Raw genomic sequence first — 20,607 nt, 5'->3', positions numbered from 1 at the left:
ACAATGACAACAGTTTCCTGCAATTGCTTATTTGTTTTTCATATGCAGCTCAACCACTGAAATCCTAATCGTGCATTTAGGCTTCACATCTAGTACACTAGTGCAATATAAAAACACTGCTATTATATATCTTCCTATAATATTTTTCTTGATGTCAAATGAAGCCCTACGTTGCGTCTCATCGTCACCTAGGTAACGTTTCCACCGATTTATCTTGCTTCTTTGCCTCCTTTCCTGCATGGTTAGGTTCCCCGCCGAAAGAATTCCCGCTGTTCGATGACGGTGGAAGTTAACCCTGGCATTCGGCGCCTTGTGATGCGATAATGGTTAGCGGTTTCTCAGCGGGGAAAAAATTGGATTTGTTCACACCTTTCCTGCTCGTAACTACACCAACGGTAAAGAAATGTTTTAAAACCAAACGAACTCGAATACACGTCGTAAGTCGGTGAAACTGTAAAACGTGCCGACATGTAACTTTGCCACCCCTTAAAATATCAGCCAACCGGTTGAAATTAAGTGTTATCCAAACAGACTATGGATCAAACCTTTTAATTACCCTTATCTGTTACTTGGACTTGGGAGATATTTAGGGGGTGGCGAGGTCAAGCCATGTTCTGGCCAAGTTGGCATGTTTTATGGTGTAAAAAGTCTTTTAAAAAGATTTTCAAGGGGATGTAGCAAGAGCTAGTATTCCTTTATGTACTTACCTATCATAGACGACATATCTGTTATCCTGATTCATAAAACACGTTCCTTTCTTCGTAATCGTGTGCTGTGTGAGGTTGACTGAACCTAGACCATTCTGGTACCACATGCCCCGCCACTCTTCGGGAAACGAACATCGTCGATCTGGAGAGATAAGAATAGAGAGATGTTAGGAATATTGCAGTAATGGGTAAAAAATATCACCTTGACTCGTTGATACATCATGGACGTGTGCATCGTCGTTACGAGCATCGGAAAATACCCTTAAGAGCCAATACGAAGGCTAAATGTCCTGTCAATGTACGAGCATCGGAAAATACCCTGAAGAGCCAACACGACGGCTAAATGTCCTGTCAATGTACAGCCATAAGTATACTCGGCTAATCATGACGGGTATCGTTGCAGCAAATTCTAGTTTTAGACTTAAAGCCAGAAGAAGAAAAAACTAGAGGGCTAATGCGACACACACTAGACATAGAAATCGATCTTTCTGTCGAATTCGGATGTTATATATATTATGGAATTACTGCCACCACTGACATTGACGGATGCAGCTTCATTTTGTCATAGAAACAAATACGCGGTTTCTGTCCTTTTACATTCGAAGGACTATTACCCAAAGTCGATGAACCAGCAGATCTTCGCTAAAATTAATTTTTCGCCATCACTGCAATCCATTGGGAAAGGAATCCACGTCCGCATACAAGACTCTTAGCCATTCTGACCCTTGAAGCCCTTCAGCGCATTTACTGCCCATCACTGACAACCGTTGCTGGGAGCAAGAATGGTACAATCAGCAATTGACGGAGAGTGTATGAAGCGTACAATTGGCGTGATTGGGTGAAACTTGTCAGCTCCTTCAAGTAATCGCGTTTAACAGAGTCTCCTGACCGACGTATTTGTTGTTCAATTGGGTGCTCTTCAGACGACTTTACAGTAGGAACGTATCTGGGCCGTTGCCATAAACGCGGTTCACACAGTATTTGTAATTTTTTAAAGGGGGAAGCTAGCAATATACAGTACAGGTCAACATTTTAAAGTTTGGTTTTTCACAGTATGTAACTGCAAGAACGCATGCGGCACGGATTTGCCATTTTACGCCTCGCGCGCGCCACCCAAACTAACCAAACAAACGCTTTTCTTTGCAATAATTTTTTTTTGCTTCTTGCAATTCCGCGTGCGCTGTGCGATTCAGGCAAAATCGCATTTAGTGGAAACCTGGGGCAAATTTCGTTTGCGTTTGCTTTTAGCATAGCGCCCGCTTAATATTCCTTGAGATCGAGCAAGTAGCACTAATTCCTGTCTGTATTCTTTCTCTCGGTGCATCAAATACTTTTTTGAGCGAAATGCAAAGAAGCCCCGAAAGTCTCATCACGCTGCTGGTTCTTTCATCAATTTATCTTAAGACGAAATTAACTGGTTTCACCAGATCCTCAGAATCCCAACAAGTGATTCAACGCCGTTCTTCGCTCCAGCTTCAACCTGTTTGTAACCAGAGAGGTTTTTTTTTCGAGGATGTATTACATTTCAGCTTTTTATCACACCGAGCTAGATCGACGGTTGTCACGACAGCATCTCTTGCGGCGACAGTAAAGCCGAGTCTTGAAAACGTTTTACGAAAAGCGACCGTTTTTTGTCTTATATGAATCTTGCTGCTTTGGTATCGCCATATTTTGCTAATGAAGATCCGTCGTTGCTAATCATTTTCCCTTAAAATCTGTTTTGAAAAAGAAATTGTAAGACACAGAATATCACACGTATTGCTAGATTATCTGATACGCATCCTAATTCTAAAATAAAGGCCCACATTTCAATTATGGTAAGTGACATTGATCGCACGTCGTTGCGATCATCGATTCTGGCCGTATAGGCACCGGCGATGACCACCGCAAGCGATTTGTGTCCCATGTGACCATGACCACAAGACGGATGCAGCGCATCAAATCGCTAGTTTACAGGGCGTTTTAGCAGAATGCAGGCAAATCTACAACTGACCGACTCGTGCCTTTGCCAGTTTCCTCAAAAACAAATCATACAACATATTTTGCACAAGTAGATATTCATTGCAAATCAGCTGTCGAAGGCGCTCAATGTGAAATCTATCGCCTGACAGATTCATTGTGATGTATTGAGGCTATCAATCAAGTGAAGAATCAATCACTCAATCAAGCGTATCCTTCCCACCAATACCCAGCATCAAGTTACAGAAATAGTAAACACTACTCCGTTTAGTCAATATGATTTATTTATAAAGCTACGCTCGAGCGGTAGCATAGCGATTTCTTTTTTCGTGTCTTGATGGATTTCGGGCTGCTGAACTTCTGAGTGACGGCAGAGTCACCATCAAAAAGTGAATTAGCATAACATAATTAAGGGTGAGTACCCCCCCTCCCCCACCCCCGGCCAGAGACTTTTATCGCAGCGAACTGAGATAGGTATCGATACGATATGCGACAACGGATATCTCCGTCTTCGGGTAAAATTGATCAACTATATTCAGCACGGCAACTGCGATGACTGCCGCAAACGAAACATTTTTGTAACATGCGATAGATATAATTGTGGCTGGTCACTGCAGTAAGACTCTTTCGATTGTGGAGTGCTAAAGGATCAGGCTCGAACGTCTCTCTCACCAGTAAAAGGCGTCAACTCACAGGATGCCAAGCACGCTAAATGTACATTTGGTTGCTCAGTAAATACAACATCAGTTGCGCTCGCAAAAGAACAATTCAAGCATTATGATTCATGCTTTATTCGCAACAAATTTTATATGCAGTGTTAGGGAAAGAGTTGTTTTGTTGCAAGGTACCACGCCTGTCAAAAATGGAGAGCAGGCTCCCCACACATCTTGTAACATAAAACCCGATCCATCTCCTTGAAGCTGGTAAATTAAATGTCATATTGCATCAAGATTGAATTCGTGGCAATCTCCTGAACCAATCACCCATTCAAGATGCTCACTTCTCTACTTCATTTCCGTCAAGTTACACTGCAATATTCTCACAATATCCTTCAAACAGATTACTCAAGATATCATATGCCAATTTTGCACTTCGCCGAAAGGGGCAATTTCATAACATGATGCAAATCAAGAATGTTTTTTGAATTGAACTTCATTTTGTCTTTTAATATATAAGAGTTATAAATAAGGTTTTGGTTTATATCTGATATTAGAGACTGTAATAGTCAAGTCTGTGCTGATATCAACTGTGTAGGCTACATATTATCATTTCGTCAACTTTACACTTAACAGTCTATCCTTAAACTTTTCAGTAGACCTCGGATGAGCAGCTCATCCGGCTCTAAACCTGAGCATTTTGGAGACCGGAGATCTCTGCATCTTGGCGAAGTATAAGGCAAGCTAGGCCACGAGACGAGCCTACAATGATAAACTGCCTGACAAAAACTTGAATTTTTACATTGTTATCGTTGAAACAACAGTTTATCAACAGTCAATACGGTAGCTTATATAAGAATGAAGGACTTAATTTCAACTTATAACAGCGACACCATGTTGGTTGCGTTAGTCACTGGGAGTCTGTTGCAACTCTAGCTTTGTCTGAAATCTCGACATATTCTGAGATGGCCCCCAAGTAACCAACAAACACAATGCGCATAGCAAGGGATTATGCGTACAATGGAGGTTGGAAATGAGCATACCAGATGAAGGTATTATGCCACAGCACAGACAATGCATTCAATGGTATCATTTTGCTGCTCGGGTACTTTAATCTGCAGTCATTTCCTTTCATTTGTCAATGATATATCACATTAGTCCTCATCCCATGTGATTACCTGTTGAAGCCTGCATTCGCACAGGATGTGTGATTTTATGGAAATCGTCGAGGTGGTATTTTCCAACAACGCCGTACCAGTAGAGTATAACGTGATGGATAAAGGGAGGTTTTGGTGAGGAGGATTTGAATAAAGATATTTTGCAGGATGTATTTGATATCGTTGCGCATGTGAACAGTCGCGCGTAGGTAGACATAGAACGCGACAAAAGTGCTACATACATATATGTATCAACAATCGGCACACAACCGCACTCGCGGGTCATACTTTTGCCACAATGGTGACGACAGTTTTGTTCTCAGTCGCGGACGCCCGCTTTTTTTCCTTCGTCGCTCTGATTTTAGTTGTGCTACCTCAGATCTGAGGAGTCTCTTTAGAAACAGCGAGTGCCCGCATCTAGGACTTGCGAGATTAACTGCTCCAGAGCTTTTTATCTACTTTAGAAACGCACTGCTGACCTCTTCAAGCATATCTGTACATCGGCATGTGCATGTGTCATGTGGTAACACGATGACAAGTTCTGTGATCTCATAAGCACGAAACCTGAACAAGAAGTAATTGGTCTGTTGATGCCAAGGCGAAGGACGCGTGGTCAATGCATTGAGGGGAAAATTATGATCAAATGTCAGTCCTATGAATCATAGGGTAACTAATTCACTACTCTGTGCAAATGCTGCCGCATGGGATCAAGGGACCAGACGCAGAATATAGAAGTACTTGACGGCAGGAATTGGCACGTTCCATGTCGAGGAAAATGATAGATGTCTTGGGGCTGTTCCTCAGATCACGCCAACACGGTTATGAATGAAGTTTCCTACATGGCCAACATAAGAAGGACTCGTTGGTGCATGGACTGCCTTGGAACTGGCCAGTCAAGGTGACCCGTTGAAAAAGAAAAGATTGGCCAAGCATCACAAATCTTCTTTTTTTCGATTACCTAGCACGACTCGAAACTGTTTGTACAGACCTCTCTCGTTGGTAATGAGGCTTCGTCCACAGTCCACACACATAAAGTAGAGTGTGGCCTAAGGGATATCAAAGCATCACCATGGTGAATTAACGTCTTCACTGTTCATTAGAAGAATATACGATTCGCTTTTCGCACCCAACGCAGCAAGCCCAGGTGACCTCTGAGAAAAACCATGGATAGTGTAATGACGATGCGAAAACGATCCCGGTTGAACCTATTGCAAATGAAGGTGATTCGGTGGCTACATTCTTATCGATCTGGAGACACGTTTAGAATTGTTTCTCTTCCTCTCAATGTCATAGTTACCTCCTGAGCTGGTCATCATGATCAACAGCTCCTATGCGTGAGATTGGCTGTGCTAAGCTGGTGAACACGATCCCAAGCGCTATTTCATTAATCCGTCCTAATGGCCAGCCATCGCGAATGGAATGCTCAGAATCTAATCATGGTATCCACGGTCTCAGGTTACGCAATAAGCTGGTTTAATCATCTCACCCCGTCAATTTCAGCGCGACAGCTTGGCGAGGACGAAATGTTAACCCTACAAAGCCGACATTAGAATACCCCATGAAACAACTCGTGATATCACCGACTACTCGATTTCAGTCAGAAAATGCAAGCATAACCAAAAAGGCACATCTCGGCAAGACATCCGTCCGTATTCGAATGCACCGGCTCAAGGCCAAATATCAGCCCACCAGTGAGGTGTGAAATGTTGCATGAATAGTCCTTGCTCGACAATGATTTTCTCCACAAACGAATTCAAATATTTGGAATACATGTACGTTCAGGATTTTAAAGAATCTCATATCCTAACTTCACCAGCTTCCATTCGTACCCTTACATTCTCATGGCTCACGGATCAGGTCTCACGGTTACAAAAATGTAATCCTAGCAGCAGTGTAAGACCTTCATACACTGCTGCACTCAGTTAAAACCCCTGGCTGTTCACATTTTCAACCTAAGATCTATTATTCACGACACATTTGGCTTCTCTGGAAAAAGGAAGACGCCGCTAACAAAGTTAATGTGGCTTGCGTTCTCTCCCGATGGTGAAGCACTTCCAGTGGGAATCCTGTTAGAGAAGACTTTGGCGCACTTTGATGGTGGGGAGATCGAGACGTATAATGGCTAAGCTGATTTTTCTTGACAACTGGGATTCATGTCTATCTGTACGGGTGCCTAAGTTGAATTGTGATGAGAAACTTGCAGAATACACAACGGTTGATAAATGCGTTTCAATTTTCGTCCGCTCGTCGCGCTTTGCTAACAAGCATTATTCAGAGAAATCATTGAAAAGGACCAGGGGCGTGCTTTTCATGAATATGTTGCATCGATTTCTTCAAAGAATAAGCTTACATAATCCACATGTAAAACGGTGTTACAATGTAGTATCGGAGGCGTTTAATAAACCAACCGCCAGTAGAGTATGTGCCGATTTCACTCAGCTATTTTAATGGGCCACTCGACAAGCTATGAAACACGATAACCACATTCTCTATCGTCAATCTATGAAAAAAAATCATCGATACATCCCGGATGACTATTAGTAAGATGGTGCTCAGCACATGTTTTGTTCTCAGAGACCGCAGCAATCACTGAATGCCTGTACCAAACACTGACGGAACCCACTTCAGCAATATTCTAGCGATGTCTGCTGCAGAATGTTCAAACACCCCTGACCGTCATCTCAACAAATATAACATGAATATCCATCATTGCCAGTTATATTGAGACGGGTTAGTGATTCATATAGTCAAATATTGACTAAGCAATGTTTCTGTTGACAGTGGCTTTCTTTCACTGGTGGTGCAGTAGTGTATCAAGAATATTAAGGGAATAGCTTAGGCAAGGAGCGGGCAATCCCGTCAAGTATGTCTCATTCTTATGATACAAGAAACGGGCTGCACTCAAAAGCGGGCCCAAGAACGTAGCATAAGTTAGACAAAGAACAGTCTTAGCTGTCGATAACTGGCATGATGGTTTAGACATTCTAAACAGAAACCAGACTGATTATAAACAACTCTATGGTACAAAACTGATCTGTTGTTTGCCTGTTTCAAATCCACCTACTCTGTTTGTTATGTAAACGTTTAGCTCTTAAACTCAGGATTGAAGTATTGATGCAAATTATTTTAAGAAAGTGTTGATCGCCGGCAAGAATGCACCTTGGTAGCTCATTGGATTAAGCACACGTTTTCTTAGGACTATAAGCTGCCAAGTTTGCAGTAACCTGAACGAATTCTTTACTAATATTGGTTTGGCTTATTCTTTGGCATAAACCAGAAACTTTCACTTCTTAGCTCTGGCTTAATGCATCTCATAACAGGTGATATTTATACTCATTCTGGGTATGACCATCTTTCAACCAAGCAGGTACATGTACCGTAACGTTGCACAGCTAGGTTCCTTCGGAGCGCTTCTTAAAATGGAAATTTTCGCCATGAGCACAAACTATCCCTGAAGGATAGTAAAAGGGTACCTACAACCCACGAGCTCCATAAAGAAAAGCACATCCATCAGTAGCCATGGCAACGAAAGAATATTAAGACCCTCAAGGTACTAACCATGTCCAGAACAGTCCATTGCTCGTCAAAGAATTCTAACACCGGGCGCGAAACCCCTCTACTATCATTCTGACGACTCATCATTTCAGAGGTCGTTACTAGTTTGCTGTTTGTTTGTTTTTTTTGTGATGGGTTTTTGTTGCTTTTACTGCTTATTCACTTGAGAGCAGAGTGTACCATTATTTAAGTTATCACTTTCAAACATGAAACATGAATCGGCAAAAGCTGTGAACATCATTCAAAGTAAACTTCAACCGACATGAGAGGTAGAAAAATGGTGTCTATATCCAGGATGTCTGACCTGGTTGGTCGTGGGCTGAGGTTACTGCCAACTTGTGTCGGAAACGTCAATTAAAATCACATATACCTTGTTACCGCTGAGAAGAAATTATGTTTCAGGACAGGTAAACAGAAAAAAGAGAGGATCTGATATGTTGCTTCACCTCCGGCTTGTTAACAACAGGCGGAAACAGTTTTAAGTTTACGAGTTCCACGCATGACATGATGAATGCAATGCTGCGTTCAACGAAAGATTTCTGTACACTAATTACGATTCTGAGTATGCAAACTGACTTTGATTACAGGCATGTTTGCCTGTGTGAACGAAATGGTAGTCCGAGGAAAATAAGTCCCCGTGAGCCAAGGCTACGGTGTTAACCGAAGTGGCAATATCAGGTTAGTGATGATATCATTTTGTCTCACGGGCAAGGGGAGACTGCATTACTGTCCAACTCGTACTTTTGCGACTGAACCCACGTTTAATAGCCGCAACTTGCATCCGGAAAAGCGAGCAAAATCCTGCCATGATGGGCAAGGAATCGATCACTCTGCCTGGTAGCAACACTTCGATTCGTTGATGTAGCTTTATAATGCATAATGCGTTGACTGGGGCAGTATGAGAACCTTCACCTGCAATGCACAGGGAGTAAATGATGAGGTGTACGATACAGGGCTGGCTGGCGCAGACTCGTGGATGCTTTATGCTCTCTATAGGCCTATGCATTTATGATACTATTGATATCCATGCATATCAACTGCCTGAGGCAAAAAAAACGATAAAGAAGATATACCAGCTGCAGAAGGTACTGCGGTAGGAATGATGAGATGATGATGGGAAACACAACGCTAATTGTTTACTGGTACCAATTATGCGAACAAGATGTTGAAAATGCTGTTTGTATATCGGTTACAAATAGAGACACTTAATATCACATTTCTTTTTTTGTTAATGCAAAAAGTTTAAGCGCTGTGCGATCCAGTTACTGGGCCTCCTGAGCAGGTGAGGTTGGCTCAGGCTGTTGTCCATCTGATATTGTCTGCATGGAGTCTACGCATCATCCAATAACATTTTTATCATTATTTTATGAAATAGACACCGATAGTTTGAACCTCCGATACTTGTAGTTGACTCTGAGGATGGTATCAACTGTGTACCAATGCCGATTTGAGTATTTTTTAAAATGAGTTTCATATAGCTCGGTGTACTTTTAGAATCTGTGCGAGCATCAATAAAAACACAAAGAAAAAATACTAAAATTTACCGGTTCCAAAGATATTCACTCGTGCGGAAAACTTGGGCAGCTTTTAATTTAGAAACAACCCACATTGAAGCGAAGGGTAATTCGGCGCAGTGGAGTTCAATGAAGAAGTCAAATGAAATCCGGTATGCTACTGTCTGCACATGAGGAAAGGCTTTTAAAACTAATTAAGAGGCCTGTTTTAATTCTCTTAATTGCGACTCTACTGCGTGGAAAACAAACTTGAATGGTTCTGATCAGTTGTTCCGCTATGATAACCATGGAGTCGACCAGTTTTAATTTAGTCAGAGTGATAGAAAACAGTGATGTTAATTAGGTTTTTTCACATCCAGTACCTTGGCAACTAAGTTTTTTTCGTCGATCGGGTGTTTCAACACAAACAGCGACGTTGTTTTGGCTGTGATGAGAGAAACAACATCTAAACGTATTTCTTCATCAGAGCAGAAACTGATCTGTTTCTGTTCGCACTAATAACATCGTCAGCATAAAACATGCATTTATTTCCAAGTACGGTTCTCATTATTTTGTACATGTGCCATTATTTGCCCGAGTTACATACAAACCCTTGGTAGGATCATACAATATCAAATAGCTTTCAGAAGAATATTTGCAAGAACTCAGTGTCTGACATGCCAATCGCTACGAATGTGGTGGACACGTATTAAATATTTCGCAGTTCAAGAGTTTAAAGTTTTGGGCGTAGTGGTCTGGTATCAACAAAGGTAGAGTTTATATCGTCACCTGACTCTACACTTTAACCATGGTCCTTTCTGATACCTTACAGTAGAACTCAGATGAGCTGCTTAATCAGCGCCACAACCTGAGCATTTCCGACAGGTACCCATTTATACACTACCTGGGTAGTGAGGTACGTAAGACCTGCCTAGAGTCTCAAACCGGCAGTAGGGATCAAACCACAGACAACACGACCGCTAGTAAGAGATCCGAACCACTACGCTATTGCTCAAATATACCCATTCGGAGACAAGCATTGACACAGACATACATGTATTGAGGATTTTTTTCTCCTTTTTTCTTCTTCGAGAAACATCACTCCCACCAGACACCTAACCCTGCATGTTTGACGACACTAGAGAGTGATTCTTCACTTCCTCATTACACACTCGGCCGATGGTTACCAACCATGACTCATTGCTTTGCTACCTTTAAATCGGTTTCGAGTGTCGTTCACCTTCGTGATCTTATTAAATACCTTCTGCGGGAATCTTTAGAGTGCCACTTTTCATTAACCGCTGCTCATCACATTCCCTCGCGTACCTGGTACGGCTAAACTACATTTTAACACATTTTAAAGATCAGCTTTGCTTCGTTATCAACAAAAAATATCGACTCGCCGAGAATTTTCTATTTTCAGTTCATACGTTAACCTGGTTTATCCTCAGAACTCAGAGGAGCAGGTTAATCAGCGCTCTAAAAAGGTAAAGGGAGTGATGCTTTAGATTTGGAGACGCCCCCCGCGCAGAATGCACGAAACTATATCACTCGACTTCAAACCATCTTCCATATGATGATATTTTTTAAAGCGTTTGAAATCATATTAAGGCTGAAACATTTAAATTATTACTCGTCGAGGTGGATTGCATTTTAAACTTTATGGTACTTAGATAACTGCACTGAAAGCCTGGATGGTATCAGTACTAACGGACACCAACACATGCTTTTAGCCTAGCTTTAAGCTCCAGTCCGTTAGCATTAGTTGCAAGGGATTGCACCATCAATCCCGTTAAAGGTATAAAGCTCCTTTGGCTTCAAACAGATGAAAGTCAGTCGCAAAGCATCGTCATCATCGCAATCAACCGGTGAAGTGACGCTGTCAAAGAATATCTAATATGCAATGATTGCTTTCATTGCTTCTTTACGAGAGAATTTAGAGCTAATAGCACAACGCTTCTTTACTCGCAATGACATGTAGGGCGCATAAAATGATTGGACCTAATCTGTTTAGGATTTCGAGTTTTACCTTAAGCTTCTTGTCAGCATCTTGACTCATTCTCTTGCGATTAGGACATATCTTGCTTGATTTCAACGCTTCACACAACATACATGTAACACATAACACGACAAGCCTATTCGCGAAAAGGAATCATGTTTCTGTGTGATATAAGTTGTAAGGCGTGATCAAGATTATTAATTCTGACCATGCAAGTATAATGCCAATAGGGTATAAACCTTAGCATCATTGCCAGTGTCCTCGAAGTTCCAACGCATTGCGTGTACTACATGTACATTTAGATCAACAAATCAAGAAGTCAAATGTGAATACTTCATGCCCGTGAAGTATTGCCTGGGTCTAGAATGTACCAGGGGGAGCATCATTTAACGAGATGAAAAGTAAATTCCACCCGAAGGGCTAGTGGCTCTAAGGAAAGCTGTATTCATCATGTTCAACTTCATACATACAGTTGCATTAGTTGGATTGATTTAAGATTGTTATGGTTGGAGCACAATAATATCCATTTCACAAAGGCGGTCAGACCAGTAAAATTGGTTTGAAAACTCCTGATTGTGAAAACGTTATAAGGGATTTTCTAACAATACCCCGAAATCATATTCACGCCTGTCGCGGCAGATTTCGATCCAATGCCAGAGAAATGATCAACGTGAAATTGGCTCCAGACAGGAAAGAATAAATAGATCTGTGAGGTGTCAAACGTGTCGAAGTGGCATGCGGCTCCCTTGCGGATGACGAGGCGACCAAAGAACAACTCGAGCCTCCTGGGCATCCAGGTAACAGAGTAGAAATCATCTGGCAAGTGGACACGTTTCGTCGCCACGATTGCTTTGATCTTTACGAATCGTGACCCCGAGCTACACATCATAATGCTGAAAATAAGCAGTTTCACTAAATGTTAGCAATAGAAAAAGGTAACCAGAGCTGACCGCGGGCAAGCCAGATACCAAAGAATGACTCAATCATAGAAATCTTCTTTACAGGAAGATGAGCAATCTGAATGGATAAAGGTTCTGTGGTGTCGTGTCTCGTTCGTGTCCAAGTACTAATAATGATGTACGTAAGCACTGTGGTCAATGATACATTTGTTATGATACAGGGAGGATGAATCCAATAACTGTGTCATTTGTTTTGTAGGGGGAACAAGTGCAAATACCAATGCGGCCAAGATAACCATTGCTTGTTTGCATAAACGCCGAGTCAATGCTTTGCCTTTATCTGCAATCTCCCACCTCATGACAACATTCCTCAGGGATCGCTTACGAGGATCAGCAACCTTTATTTCATCCCTAGGACTCTGCAAGCAAGCGCTGTGATAAATTGTCCCCTTGTGTTACGAGAGACTTTTTGATCGGTGCTAAAAGATGGTTTCTTAGATCCCTAAGCACGGCAAGAGCTGTTACTTAAGATAACAAAGCAATGGGATGTATACTCTCTTTTGATATGTAGATGTATATAATATGTATCCTGTATTCTATTGTTGGTGTTGGTGTCATATCTGTAAGGGGAGATTAAAGAGTACTTGGAGGTCGTTTTCTAAATCACCAGGGGCCATATCATAATACATTTATACATCCGCGCGAGTAACACAAAGAAAGTATTCAAGTATAAATCGTTGTTTTTCATCAAGCTCTTCTAGATCTGCGTATTAAACTAGAAATAAGAATCGATTAGGTGTAGCTTAATACTGCTTCGACATTTGGGAAAGGCGCTGAGCGCCTCACGCACTTTAGATGACATACAATTTAAAGAGGATTCTACAAAAGCAACGAAACTATATGATGATACCCTGTCTTTGAAAAGGACTAAACCAAACCATTCCAAATTTGTGCCTCAACATACCAATTGAAATAAGGTAAGTTGATTACCTCAAAAACATGTAACATGTAGATTAACTCTGCTGCGGTTGCAGCTTAAAAGCGCCTTCTTTGAAATACATTCGTTCAGCCATAGCATCTACCGCCCCGTCTATCATGTTTCCTCCATTTCATACATAACCAAATCAACTGAGTCCTTGAAAGATACTGTTACAGCCAAATTACACAAATTAAATGTTGATTATCAAGATGGCAGCTGTGTCTCATCAACATTGTCACTTGAGTGTCATATATCCATTTTGTTCCTGCGGAACATGTATGATTACCCAAGTATTGTTACGTTCTTTTCAAATGACCTTCGTTAATGCATTTAAAGGAAGATCAAAATTACCATCTTCTACTTCAACGAGCTCGGTCCAGCTGTGCCCTAATGGAATGGCCGCAGAATGGGGAACCTGTGCAGTGATAAAATCCCGGCGCACCTGCCGCCTGACACCTCACCAAATAGATCTTTGGGAGTGTACTGTATTACTGTCTATAGTCATATATCATTTCGTGATGTATTGCGAGCTTTATGGGGTATATGGCTGCTCTAAGCTGACAGGCGTCGTTTTGAAAATCACCGCACCTGCCAGGGAAATGATTAGTGAAGGTATTCGTCAGTGTCATATATCATATTAAGTACACTGTATAATGTAGAAAGAAGAAGTGACGAAATGGTTGATAAATCGACAGTGATGTCGTGACATCACAAAGAAATGTGCTCCTTTTAGTACTGTGAAGCGTTCTCTGAGTCGTCGTCAAATGGCATGTGTGAAAGATCAATAAATTATAAATTCCCTCTCGACGTGAACGTCGTGAAACGACAATTACGGATACGCGTACCGTAAGCCAAATGTAGCATCGATATTGAATAATAAAACACGTATTGCCTTAAGTACGAACGAGTGCCAAAACGTTTCTGTTCTACTGAACTCGTCTCCCAGTTTTACGGCATTTTTTAAAGTGACAGTGAACTTATCAAGCATTGATTAATGCACGTAACATGTAGCAAATGTGCTCTCATTTCCATGATGACGATCCGCTAGTTCTTACGAGAATCTACTTGATGTGAATGTGGAGCTGTAGCAAGACACCAGCTCATGCACTTCATACCTGCTACCTTATGAAGAACAGAGAGGAATACTGGCCAAAAGAGTAAGACATCACCCTAATTACAAAGCTTTTGAGAAATGAAGAAATAAGGACAGCCGAAAATAGACCGACTGTCTAGCGAAAATGCGAGCTCATTCAATGCCAAGAAAATGCGAGGTAAAAACGTGAGAACCCAGGTCTAGAGCGTTTGAGTCATATTCGCTTTTTATATTACACCAATTTATAACATCGGTTTCAAGGACATCTTGAAGAAATTCGATTGCGAAGATAAATAATTACTGGCTTAACAAAGTTACTCAACCCAAACAAGGACCCGAACAAAATGTATCTGCAGTTAATGCAAACTGAGTCATATTCATTAGCAACGGGTCTTAACAGGAGATCGTTGTTCGCTCATTAACTAAGCCCTGTAAGCCAGGGAGTAAGAGATATGTTCTGACCATTAACTGCGAGGCAAACATCAACTAGACAAACCCGCTAATCAATGACGTCATGGCAGAACTGACCGACAGATCAACCTTCAGATTAGTCATTAAAGTCCCGTATCAGTTGGCGTATGGTGTCACATAAAACTTTACAAGGGCGGTGCTTGATATATATGCAGGTCTGCAGCAACATGTTTCCATCTTGGTGAGTGGTTGCTAATGGTAAAAGGTGTTCTTGGCTGAATAATGTGTGAATGCCATAAAGTTCTCTATAGGAAACAAGCCAACAGGGTTATTCATTTATTTGCAGGGGACTGAAATTGGCCCTGGCACGTCGTCTGTCCTTTTTACCTGCTGAAAATGGGCAAGTTATGTACACAACTTGACTACACTAAAGACAGCCTAACGCATGCGCAAACGACCTGTGATGGAGCCATGGCAACTTGACGAGTGATTGCAATTCAACCAATCGACTGCCGAATTCTAACCTCAATCGTCACGTCATCATTGCCTCGTCGCTTGTCGCAGCGACAGGGCCATGGAGGTTCCGTCAATAAGTCTCGACAAACCCAAAACGGTGCGTCCGCCATCTTTAAAGTGAGTATAGTGAGCGCAATCATCGTGCGAAAAACCAATGAGCGTTGACAAAATTACCATCTGCGGCCCTGTCATTTACTCTCTCCCTCTGGACCAATGGAATCCGCTTTCATGTGGAAACAGGTGCAAGAAGTTGAAGAAATTGTCTTTTAATTACTTTAAGCTAGTAAGTGTTGGCCTCAGGGACTCTCGCAGCTTTAGACGAACAATGCATTTTCAAAACTAATTGTCTTTTACCAAGGAGAACGCTGGTTACGCGAGTAATTGCTTGATTTATCTGCTCGTATTCTCTTGAAAGTAAGTCATTTTACTAAAAATCGAATAAACGTTTTTTGTGACATTGAATAAAACACCCAAAAACGGGCTTGTTGGTGGTCAGCTCAACGGAGATGCATTGCATCGCCTTTTTTGAATAACAAAGAAAATAAAGAAACTTCTCGGTTTTCGTGAGCATGAAGATGATAGAGACGTTGCGCACCATGCGGACTCCCACTCCGTTTTCATCTCTGTGGTTGAATTAGCGTTATCTAGTGATATATTCGATTTAGGTGACGAACATTTTCGTATTAATATTTCATATGCATCTTCAGGATAATATTTCAATTCCAGTTGGACATGTGCATATGACGTACAAAGCGAAGTCGTCATCGAAGTCGTAGGCCATTATACGACTAGGAACACGACTTCATTATTTCAACCTTATTTCCACCTTTTGCAATGTGAACTATCATTTTGCAGGTACAACCAGCTAGGGAGTTTTCGCAAAACGCCGGAAACGCCAACGTGTGAGACAATTCCATTGTTCGACCTGCTGATAATGATGTCGAACAATAGGATTGCCGTTCACGTTGACTTTTTGGGGGCCGGGCTTTGCAAAAATCCCTAATGCGAAAACGTTCGTCAGTTTAGTTTACATGGTTAAATCGAAGTTGTCGTTGGACGACTGCAATTCACTCTCAAAGTATAGAAGCCGGAGTGGGAGTCATGAAAGATGAATGATTCGCAACCTCTACAACAACATCACAGATACCGATGCATTTTGCGTTGAACGAGAACGTACTTTAGGTAGACTAATTTGTGCCTACAGCAAAGAAAGGGAAACAATAGCATGGTTATTTGATCAACTCGATCATCTTCTGGTTTAAAAAGACGTGCATCCACTTCTCCAAGATTAGTCATCCGGACTTCGTGGACAAAACTTCCATTTGGTCGCCAGTATGCAGTATTGATTAGATCAAGCAGTGATATATCAGCAAGATCTGCCCAGAGCTGATAGTTCCATGGTAATTACCCTGCTCACTTCCTTTGTTTTATCTCTCATTATTAGGCTGGAGATGGGCACGGGATGAGGCTGGCCGCTGTCCACGGCTAATTACATCTCCATTACTTTCTGCTCTTTCTCATTCCACGCCAGCCATCCATCATTAGGAGTTTCCTTGGCGTGTGGAAACCATGGAACGTCACAGCGCTGATAACACCAGGGTCTAATCCCCATATTACCACTGTGTGGAGGGTTTTTTTTCAGTCTGGCGACAGGTCTTCATTACTTTTGTTGTCGATGACCCCCATGCTGCCAATTATTCATGCATCTTTTTTCGCTACAGCAAAAGAAGGCTGCATTCTTGCTTGATGGCTAATAGGAGAAGCCAGAAAATCGTTTACTTCTTGTAGCCGCCCAAGAGTGTCATGGCTACATCCGGTGGCTCGTAGGCAAGAGCTTATCCCGGCCATGAGCCTTAAATTATTATGATGGTGATGGTGATGATGATGACGATGACGATGGCGACGGCGACGATGATGATGGTGATGATGATGATGATGAGTCAATTGAAAATTATGGTTTTACTGATGATGAAAGATGATTTTGTAGGAAATCCATTTTCCTGAAAGTAGCTTACGAGAACCATGAAATCAAATACCATTGGCCTAATTTGCTTCTTGGCAATTTGATACTCACAATTAGCGAGTTTTCCTTTGCAGAAATGTGAAGAATGTACACGGCTACTTATTCCCCACCGCCCCTTTGTAGATGCATAAATTGTCACCACTACACATCAAAGTGTTTCATTTCAGGTAATTATATCGCTTTAAAGGAGGCATTCTATTAAAGTGCTGCAGCACAGAGAAGACCCCCTGCTGGTGCAAAGCAGTTACCTCAAGGCAATGCATTGATGAATGATTCTACACATACGGCAGTGCAGGAAATAGCTTGACGCTGCGGTGTCCTCGAAAGTTGTCCACGACATTCTCAGTCTTTCCTATACTTGGAAAATAGTTTCATATGTAGCTCGACTACTTGGGCCTCATGGTCTCTATAATCTTCAAGCCATGTGGTGGAGAAGCGGCGAACGACGTCACCAACTCCAAATTTAGACTTTCTTGCAGAATCAGCATAAACCAATGGCGAATCTGAAGACCATGAATTAGTCAACTAAGGTAAAGTATCTTGGATATTGACCGTCATGTCACGGCAGTCATTAACTCAACGTAATTCATACAGACGATACAAAGGACTTCATACGAATGTCTTAATCGTCTTAGTTTGTCACCGTATATCTTGAACGGGCGTCATTCTGGACATGTAGCAAATCCGCTTTGATGTAGGCTATTGCTAATGAATGCCCGGAGTGGTATTTGTAGTTGTAAGAGTCAACCTTCGCAGAAGTCAATAAATAATGATGAGAATCCTATTTAACTACATGTACATGTAAGATTTAAATCTAATTGATCAGGACATCACATTTTACCAAACTGCATGAAGCGTACTTTTTTGAGAGAAAGCTGGCATTTTTGGCGGCAGTTAAGTAGTCTGCCACTGATATACTCTAGTATCGAATACGACACGTCATCATCGAGAATCATACTTTATTCATTTCCGACATTCCACATTATCCGATCTCCCCCAATCGATTGTTGTTTGTTTGTGTCAACAAATTTTAAATGCAAAATGTTTGTTACCATGGCAATAATGGTGGTTCTATTGAGAAGAAAGTTTAAAGAATCATGAATATTTCATACATTTGTCTGCCTGAAGATGAAATGCACAGCCATTTTCAAAAGTTTAACACCACCTTGAAATTATCAAGTCTGATAACGCTGATACATGTATTGATATTTTCTCCGAGTGTTAGAACAAGAAAGTAAGCTATAAGGAAGAAGGAAAACCAAAAATAGTGGCATGTTTCTAAATCCCTAAGTTCAATCATTTTTTGCAACTTAAGTGACACTGGTCACCGTAGGGAGCTACGTGTGAACGTGGTTTCGGCAAAGAAATATTGCCACTCTTTTGTTTTTTTCGGGGAAATATTGTTCATGAGGACGACTCGACTCGACTGAATTAGCTCTTGGCGCGGTGGCCGTTGCCGAGTGCAACACCTGTTTTTTTTTTCTGCGTATGCAATACAAAGGCTACTTAGCCGGGATCAAAGGCCAGGAAAAAAACAGATGACATAAACTTATGCAAGACTGATAATGACGTCCGCTTTTTTCATCTATCTAAAAACATCAAATGGTCGCCACACACTTGATGTGGTACTCTGAATAGCACCTAATGAAGGGGCTTTGATAAAGGACGTGGCATTGTCCTGGTTAGTCAGGAGGACGTCTGCTGATAAAAAAGATGCACGGTTCTGAGAAGTCCGCACAACAGGCGATTCTGGTTATCAGAAATCAAGTGGGAGATTACTTTGGACTGAATAAATGATGACGTGAAAGTCAGTTTTCATTCGCCAGGATACAAGACCAGACAATCACCCTTCACGAACCATGACGCATCTTTTGCGACGATCCACAAAAAGGTTCAACTCGGCCGAAATGACCCTTCGATATGAAGATGAGAGTCGAGTGGTCATCAGAGGGAAAAGCTGCTTATGTCACAATCCCACAGGTGGGTCGACGGAACAACACCAGGTTGAGCCTGATTACTTCCCTGAGCCGATTTAGGCCACTAATTGGACAGATAAGAGGATTTGTTTTTTCTTTTTGATGTTTTTCTGATGGCTCTGAGTCACATGAAGTAGTTAGGGACGCCTGTCGCAAGGAAAACATGTTTTCGAATTGCATAATATTGGTCATATCTGTCTTCCAAATCTCTAAATAAAGACGGATAGGTTGGCATTGTTGGTCGAATTCAGGCTTTTGGATAAAAATAAGTCCTTCTGAGTAGGGAATTATAAGTCTGTATGGTATTGCGGAGATGGATTATGACACTTTTTCGTTATTGAATTTTTTCAATATATACTAGATATGGTAAGCTTGATGACTTTCAGTGACTGGTGGATTTCTGTTGGTGGTGATAAGGTGTCACAAAGCACTTTAATCACATGAAACACATTCAACTCTTTTCAGAAGTTTCTATCGAGTCGTTATGAAAAGGTTGATTTTCACTGTTTTTGGCCACATAATATAGTCCAACTTTATTTGCGGAACTCAGGAATGATGTCAAATTTATCCATATAAAGTTGTCCATCTAATGAAATTATCCTACCTTTACCAATTTTGAAAGCATGTTTTTACTTCAGTGATGTCAGTCTGGAAAAATTTCACACTTACCTGAAAGAAGAAAGAAAATGACATATGATTATCAACTACGGGAGAATGCATGTAGAAGACACCACAACAAAACTGTAAAAACTTGATAATCTTTTCGAAAACCAAAACAAAACGAAACTAAAAGCATTCCTTACAAACGTGCTGTACTCAGACAGGGTTACATTCATGTAGCTGAATATCGAGAAATCTACTTCTGTACGGAAAAGTATCACCCGCAGACCCTCGGGGGACACTCATCAGTTATGAGATGGTGATTTAATAAAGCTAACACTCAGCATGCCGCACTTTCATCCAGATGGAAGGTTAAAAAGGTCACCACCAGCTGGCGTAGAATTTGTTCAGGTCACAGTTCCCGGGTCCAAACATGAACAAACTGCCCTTGGCTTTGTTACTGTCTCTTCCTATCAATGATTCCCTTTATTTGTCCTGAGGTCGTGTCGCATCTAATTAGTAAAGAATAATAAGGAGGGCGTAATGAGCTGAGACAGTTACTGGACAGAACCGTTCATTATTTT

General features: G+C 41.5%; 1 protein-coding gene across 2 annotated transcripts in view; it reads right to left on the bottom strand.

The window, feature by feature from the left end:
• LOC135486573 (uncharacterized) overlaps positions 1-20,607 on the bottom strand; it is a 159,732-nt gene that overhangs the window by 65,007 nt on the left and 74,118 nt on the right. For both annotated transcript variants that reach the window (XM_064769455.1, XM_064769456.1), the window contains exon 3: positions 708-849. In XM_064769455.1, the coding sequence (XP_064625525.1) occupies positions 708-849 (142 nt within the window). The remainder of the gene's footprint in view (positions 1-707; positions 850-20,607) is intronic.

Source organism: Lineus longissimus, chromosome 4 (assembly GCF_910592395.1).
Source record: "Lineus longissimus chromosome 4, tnLinLong1.2, whole genome shotgun sequence".
In the NCBI taxonomy this organism is placed as follows: Eukaryota; Metazoa; Nemertea; class Pilidiophora; order Heteronemertea; family Lineidae; genus Lineus; species Lineus longissimus.
Note: the sequence above shows the minus strand (reverse complement) of the source record. Positions and strands in the feature narration are given on the sequence as shown.